The sequence below is a fragment of the Triticum aestivum genome, chromosome 3A, assembly GCF_018294505.1.
Source record: "Triticum aestivum cultivar Chinese Spring chromosome 3A, IWGSC CS RefSeq v2.1, whole genome shotgun sequence".
In the NCBI taxonomy this organism is placed as follows: domain Eukaryota; kingdom Viridiplantae; phylum Streptophyta; class Magnoliopsida; order Poales; family Poaceae; genus Triticum; species Triticum aestivum.
This window is the reverse complement of record NC_057800.1, coordinates 393,268,842-393,276,213: the sequence shown is the minus strand read 5'-3', so window position 1 is coordinate 393,276,213 and position 7,372 is coordinate 393,268,842. Positions and strand designations below refer to the sequence as shown.

The 7,372-nt window shown below is 39.0% G+C and overlaps 1 protein-coding gene across 1 annotated transcript; it reads right to left on the bottom strand.

The window, feature by feature from the left end:
* Nucleotides 1-330: 330 nt before the first annotated feature.
* Nucleotides 331-7,149, bottom strand: LOC123061386 (serine/threonine-protein kinase AFC3). The gene is made up of 12 exons (XM_044484468.1): nt 6,922-7,149; nt 6,735-6,825; nt 6,231-6,257; nt 5,986-6,139; nt 5,858-5,906; nt 5,412-5,526; nt 5,204-5,295; nt 4,957-5,104; nt 3,801-3,865; nt 3,632-3,729; nt 1,636-1,741; nt 331-878 (listed from the first exon to the last, which is right to left on the bottom strand). The coding sequence occupies exons 1-12, from the start codon at nt 6,997-6,999 to the stop codon at nt 735-737; spliced, it is 1,167 nt and encodes a 388-aa protein (XP_044340403.1). The 5' UTR covers nt 7,000-7,149; the 3' UTR covers nt 331-734.
* Between the last annotated feature and the right edge of the window lie 223 nt (nt 7,150-7,372).

Sequence of the window (7,372 nt, the reverse complement as noted above, 5' to 3'; positions counted from 1 at the left end):
TCAATGTCCACTACGATGAGTTTTCAGAGCGAAGTCTCCATTGCAGCAAAAACTATAACAAGATCTCTGTTTCAGAATAATTAAATTTGCAATGAGACCTTTGTTGCAGAAAAACAAAACTGCAACAAGACCTCTATTGAAAAAAAGTGAAACAGGAACTCTGTTGCAAAAGAAATATCTTGCAAAAATTTCTGCAACATGAGTCATGTTGCGTAACAGCACCCTAAATGTATTCCCAGAACAGTGCTTTCCAAAGTCTCCAACAATTCAGTTTTTTGAAGAGTTAAAAACATACAACTTGAATTAATTTCAACTTTCAACAGCATGGTCTGAATTTGCAGGGACTCTCAGCCCTGTCAAACACTTCTCGAGAAACAGAACATAGCACAGGCAGGCAAAATACTAGCACCTCCTTTACGGCTGCCTTGCCTTGGTCAGTGATCATTGTAGTGCGATTACAAAACCAGGATTCAGACGGCAACCCGTGGTGCACCGCAACTTCACAATGTACAGGTCGCATCCAGTACACTAACCTCCCTAGGAAAAATGCTATTGTACATTACACCTGAGCGACTGGAACAACAGCTTATCACCACCACCACAAGCACCATAGCTCGGCTTATATCATCTTTATGCTAGAGATTAGCCAAAGGCATTCTGCTCTCGGTTTTGTGCACGCTGCTTCTCCAGGCATTGTTCTTGGCGAGCGGCGGAATCAAAGCATCTTCCAATTGTCATGTTGGACCTGGAATTCGGAAGAATGGATGATCTAGAGCTTCTTGGGCAGTAAGGCGCTCTGAAGGCTCAAACCTTAAAAGACCATATAGCAAGTCTGCCAGCGATGCCTTTGAATGGTCAGCATTTCTCGCGACCAAGTCCTGAAGTTGAAGATATACAGTTATTTCCATATTGTAGGTTACATTCCCCCACTCTCTCAGTCGTGAATTAAAGTAATACTTCAACAAGCAAGCAGCACAGCACCTAAATATTCTGGATTAATTACAACTAAAAATATAATTACCAACGGACTGGATAACTGGAACTTATTTACTTTTTGTATTTGCACTCCAACGAGCCCAAGAAAAACTGTGTTAGAATTAATTACAAGTATGCACTACCATACATAGTCTCAAATCAGTGGAAGAACCAAAGAAGACTTATCTATACATGTGCAGTTACTTATGTAAGAGCATCTCCAACGGCCGCACAAAAATTTCGCGCCCAATAAACGTTATAGCGCGCCACTGTAGCACTTTTAATGCGCCGGTACCAACTTTGCTTTGGCAGGCGCCCAAAAACGCACGCCCAAAAAGCAGACAGTGCAAATTGTGAAGCACGCGCAATCCGGCGCCCAAAATATGCTGCGCGCGATAGCGTTTTTCAGCGCGCGCCCAAAAACTTTTAGTGCTACAGCTTCTGTTGGAGCTGCCCGGCGCCCAAAAAAATAAACTTTTAGTGTGCGGAGCTCTTTTTGAGCGCCTGTTGGAGATGCTCTAAGGCCCTGTTTGTTTGGGCTTATACTGCAGATTTTGCAGCTTTTCCACTTTGGCTTAAAAAATGCACAAGTTCTTTGAAAATTGGTAAAAAAAGGATGACCAAATAAAACTAAAAAGGAATAATCAGGGGAATCAAAACCTTTAGCCGGTGTAGTTTTCTGACTGCTCTGATGCTTTCTCTTGTAACAGCACCTTCAGGCCAATTTAGACGTGTCCCTCGCCTAAAATATTTCTGAGCTGATGAACTGCATATTCCAAGGAATACAATGACATCTGAGTATAAATTAAATGCAAGAATAAACAGAGAATTGGATGCAGTACTCAATAGCATATTATTAACTTAAGTGTTGCTATTTAAGCTTACATAATGATGTATATTCTTCAATATTTTTTAAAGAAAGTGGCATTAGCAGAAACAACATAAAAAAATACTCCCTCCATTCCATATTCTAATGCGTATAGTCTTTTAGGCTGGATTCCGAAATGTAGTGCGCCTAAGCTGCTTTGGACCACAATAGCCCTCGCCTGGTTCACGGAGTGCAGCAGCAGGCAGCCATGTGCTGTGGCAGAGTGAGCAGACGGAGGGGTAATTCTTGTCCAAATAAGAGTGCCAGGTCACGTCTTGGTATAAGCGCTACGCACAATGGCGCACTACAAAGAGGAATAGAGGGAGTATATGTTTGGGAGGGCATCCCCACATGTTAATATGTTCTGGAGAAACATCCCAGCAGATGCTTGCCAAATTTACCTTTACGAGCAACATCTATAAATCAGTAACAGAAGAGATGCAACCCCAAACTACTTCTGAGTAGCAAACCAGTGAAAAACTATAAACTGTAGAATTTAGGGAACCACAGCCAAAAAGAATGTGACTGCACGTAAAAATAAAAGAAATATTTCTTTGCAGGTAGGACGTGCCAGAGTTCTTCAAAACATTTGATGCAGAAGAATTAGTGCAAAGGAGAAAGATATATATATATATATATATATATATATATATATACATATTCGTCACCCTGGGTGAGGAATAGTTATTCTTCACCCTCCTCTATTTTAATAGCAATGCACCATAATTTTACATTCCGTAAATTTTGTCTTATTTTATACGTAAAAATAGATCGTAAGAAAATATATAGTCGCCGTAAAAAATAATTTATGTTACGTAAAATTACAAACATAAAACATAGTGTAAAATATACATAAAATGCATTTTTTCTGATCTTATCACCTATATTTTTGTATTCTTATGTCAAATTTTATGTAGTAAATCAATATGAATGTAACTATTTGTATTTCAAACGTAATTTATTTATGATACGATCGTAAAATTACCTTGGGTGAAGAATAACTTATTCTGCACCCTGGGTGATGAATAGTGTTACTATATATATATATACTATTCATCACCCAGGATGCAGAATAAGTTATTCTTCACCCGAGGTAATCTTACGATCATTTCATAATTAAATTACGTTTCGAATTCAAATAGTTACATTCCTATTGATTCACTACGTAAAATTTGACATAAGAAAATAAAAATATAGGTCATAAGACAAGAAAATTTGCAGTTTATGTGTATTTTATACTATGTTTTTACGTTTGCAATTTTACATAACATAAAATATTTTTTACGGCGATTATATATTTTCTTACGGTCCTTTTTTGCGTCGAAAATAAGATAAAACTTACGGAACGTAAAATTACGGTGTATTAATGGTAAAATAGAGGGGGGGTGAAGAATAACTATTCATCGCCCAGGGTGACGAATAGCGCGACCCTATATATATATATATATATATATATATATATATATATATATATCACTCTCAAACATATAGCCAAAGGTTATCCCAGCATCAAAAGTTCCCACGTGTTGTGGGGGCCTGGGAAAGGGAATTATTAGGTTCTTAGGCAGCATTTCCCTTTGGTTTTTTATAAGAATACTGACTCAAACCCTGGACTTCCAGGATACAAGTGGAGATACTGCCATTCTCATGAGAAACAAGCCCAATAAAAAGGGTTTGGTTCTAAAAGTAATCCTGGACCTCCAGGACACATGGAGATAATTTGTTTGTTAATGATAGCTCAACGAGAAATTAAAAAATGATTATCAAATTAACAGTATAAATACGAACCTAGCCTTCCGTATCATGTGCTCTGGTACGGGTCCCAAAACCCTCTCCATCATTGCTAGGTGTTCCAGGTTCTCATGTGTCTGAAATAATGCCTCCCCCTATAAATGTTTAGGGTTAGGACCATATATCAAGGTAAAAGAGGAAAGACAGGCATCACAAGCAATCTAACCGAGCATAGCTCAACGAGGATGCAACCAACACTCCAAATATCACATGGCAAACTCCAGCCTAAGCCTGCCAAAGGAATATTCAGTAACATCAGAACTCGCGATTCCCCTCTGGGAGTAGAAACATTAGCAACTACTACAGCAGTTGGTCTAACCACAAGGAAAAAGGAGAAAAGATGAGTTCTTATTCAACAAAGAAAGAACAGAGTTCAGCACAGTAAAATAAGAGGATCATTGTGCAGGTTTCAGCTTGACATATATAAAAGGCACTGTACAATTTAGACCAATAAATACCCAACTGTATAACTATTCATGCAAGACTAGTCTCGTTAGGGCCAGAACCATCAAATATAGAGCTGAATATATTTTTAGACAGACCACTTTGCAAGGACGAAGATGTGCCATACTATCTGTTCAGCTAGTACATCAATCCTTCAATGTAATGCAATCTTCAGGGCATAATTACTGAGCATGTCCAAACTAGACTGTAACAAACCAACAGTACTAATCTATATCATAAAACCCAGTAAATATACCCCTCTTAGAAACACCCTTTTCCATCGTCAGAAGTGGATGGCCATCTATAAGATCTTACCAAGCAAAAGTACAAAAACACCTAGGAAAGAAACAATCGAGCAAAATAAAACACTGTCATATGCCCCAAAATCTTGGCATATGATATGCACAGTACCATTCTATATAACCAACCAGTAGTTAAAAGTTAAAAGATCAATCATTGAATGTCTGTAGAACTGTCATTTTATCTTCCATCATTGTGCTAAACCGACCCTGCAGTCCAGCAGCTGCCAGTGCATGCAAAAAAGCAAATTGACTACTAGCTGCATATACTAACTTACCGATTAAAGAAGCTGCGATCCAACCTGGCTACTACAGTACTACTCCCTAGCTAAGTAAATAACACAAGGATTACATCTAACATAACCAACACTATTCTGGAAATGGCAAAGCAGTTTCTATTCTAAATAAGTTTTGTTATGTATAGATAAACAAGAGTATCAACTGGCATGTATCATACTTGGATTCCTAGGATTATAAACAACATTTGTTTTTTCCTTTACAAGCATATAATTAAAAACACATAAACATACACCTCAAACAAGATGAAACATAAGAAAACCTGAAGAACAACCAATTTACCTAAGATTATTTCAGGTGCCCTGTAATGCCTCGTAGAAACAATCGAGTTATGTTCCTGATTATCAAAGGCAGTACTACCAAAATCTATCAGCTTTATGGCACTGGACTTTGGCAAGCACTTGAAGTGTATCTCATCTTGTGAATTCTTCTGTACAACCCCAAGTGATCATTCAAGATAACTGCTAATACCGTATGCCTAATTTCAAAATAGCAGATGCTCACCACAAAATTGGTCGAGATTAGGTACCTTGGAACTTGGAACCTTTATATATTCGGAAGATACAAGGAGTATGTTTTCTGGCTTCAGATCAGTGTGAATAAGGCGTAATTCATGCATATCTATTTTAGAAGAAAGGAAAAGATGGTCAAGCATGCCACTTGAAAGCAAGGGAAAAATGAATCTGCAACTGCCAAACTTGTTAAGAACGGATATGCAGAATCAAGCAATCACACACATGCTACAGATTCCAACAGTTGTCGTCCAAACTCCCGCACAAGTTCCACAGGGAAAGGTTGGTATCTATTTCTCTTTAGAAAATCATACAAGCTTGGCCCAAGCTTCTCAAATACCTGACAAAACCATTGATATCCATTGAATAAAGTTATCTTTATTTTGTTTCCATACCAGGGAATCTTCATGAGGAAAGAGCGAAGAAAAGCAACTGTTTTATAAGCATGCAAATCTTATTACGACTACATTATCATGTTATGTGTACCAGCATGAGCATCTCACTTTGCACGAGTAAGAGGTACTGAGAGGGCTAGTAAAATTAACTGTTAACAAACAAGGCATATAAACAGGAATTCAATGCGCTATAGGAGATGGAAGTGAATGTAATAACTGACACTTGGAATCAACATGTAGAACTTGCATAACTGAACAGAAGAAAATCAAACTTACAATGCATATATGGTTGCGATAGTCAAACCATCTTTGAATTTGGACACAGCTGGCCATTAAAGAACATTCATCAAGTAAGAAATAGCTAAGAGTAAGGTTATAGAGATTATGTTTGTTGGGACACTAACAGGGATCTGTATCTCTCATTTTCTGCAAGGCGATTGAGCACATCGATCTCAATCATTGCAGCATCCCGGTACTTCCGGATGCTTCGGACAACTTTTATTGCAACATATTCACGTGTTTCACGGTCCCAGCATTCCAAAACTCGGCCAAAAGTACCTATGAAAATCCAACTCGTGTCGCTCTACATTAGAGTAATAGCAAAAAAAATGAGAACTACAATAGAAACCATAATGAAGGAAACCCGAACCTTCACCCATTTTGCTCAAGATTTTATCTGCATCGCAAAAAAGGAGATTGTCAATAAACAATAATACATCACCAAGGTGTTCCCAGTTTCAACTTAGACCTATTGTCAAAAGGAGCACGTGTGCCAATCGAGTTTGTATGCTAATATAAACATAACATTTGAAAATTTAAAGGGGAACTTTGCTTCATCATCCCCTTGAGCTCAAAGCAGAAATAAAAGTTCTATACAACAAGATAAAACAATCCAATCATTCATGCACGTTGTGGAGGTGAACCTTATCCATTTAAAAAACAACAAGTAGGACAAGTAATTGTCAGTGCCTACCACCAGTAGTTACAAATTATGTATACATAAACAAGTCTTTATCCATCTTTTTTTTCTAAACTATGTGCACATTGGCAAGCCTTTGTCCACCATGTTTCTCAAAATTAACATAAATAAGTATTTATATGCGTGCACAATAGCTCTAGGAGATAACAACAGGCCTAAGACGCGGGTGCTTACACCGACGGGTCAAGTTCTCGCCGAGATCAAACACGTAATGGCCGTCGCGGTCGTCATCCCGCCAAGGCGGCGACGCGCCACCCCTTGCTACCTGCAGCACCGGCGGCAGGGCCAAATCCAAGTTAGTGATAACCCGAACGCCCGAGCCCTAATCGAAGGCATAATAATCAAAGTATAGGATCATTACCACCTCCCGCTCCGGCGGCGGGTCGCCGGTGCTGTCCAACTCTTGACGCGTGCGCTTCCGCGACCTCGACGACTCCATGGATTCCGATTCGATTGGGAGGAGAGAAACGGGGGAGAGAGAGAGAGAGAGAGAGAGAGAGAGAGAGAGAGAGACGGAGAAACCCTAGGGCGAGGCCGTGCGGGTGGGATGCGTGGCGGGCTGAGGCCCAACAGCGAGTGGAGTACGGGATAGATTGCCTGGTGGGCAGGACTGGGCTAAGTTTGTGATTTATACTGTCTCAAAAGTTTCTCAAAAAAAATTATACTGTCTCAAAAAAAAAAACTCAGTTTCTTTTACAGTTTACAGTCATGTTTATAATGGCAAAAGATTGGATTGGATGAATTTAGACCTACAAGGGGCATCCGATCGGAAGATTCTGATCAAATCAATGGCACCATCTATCTTGATTTAT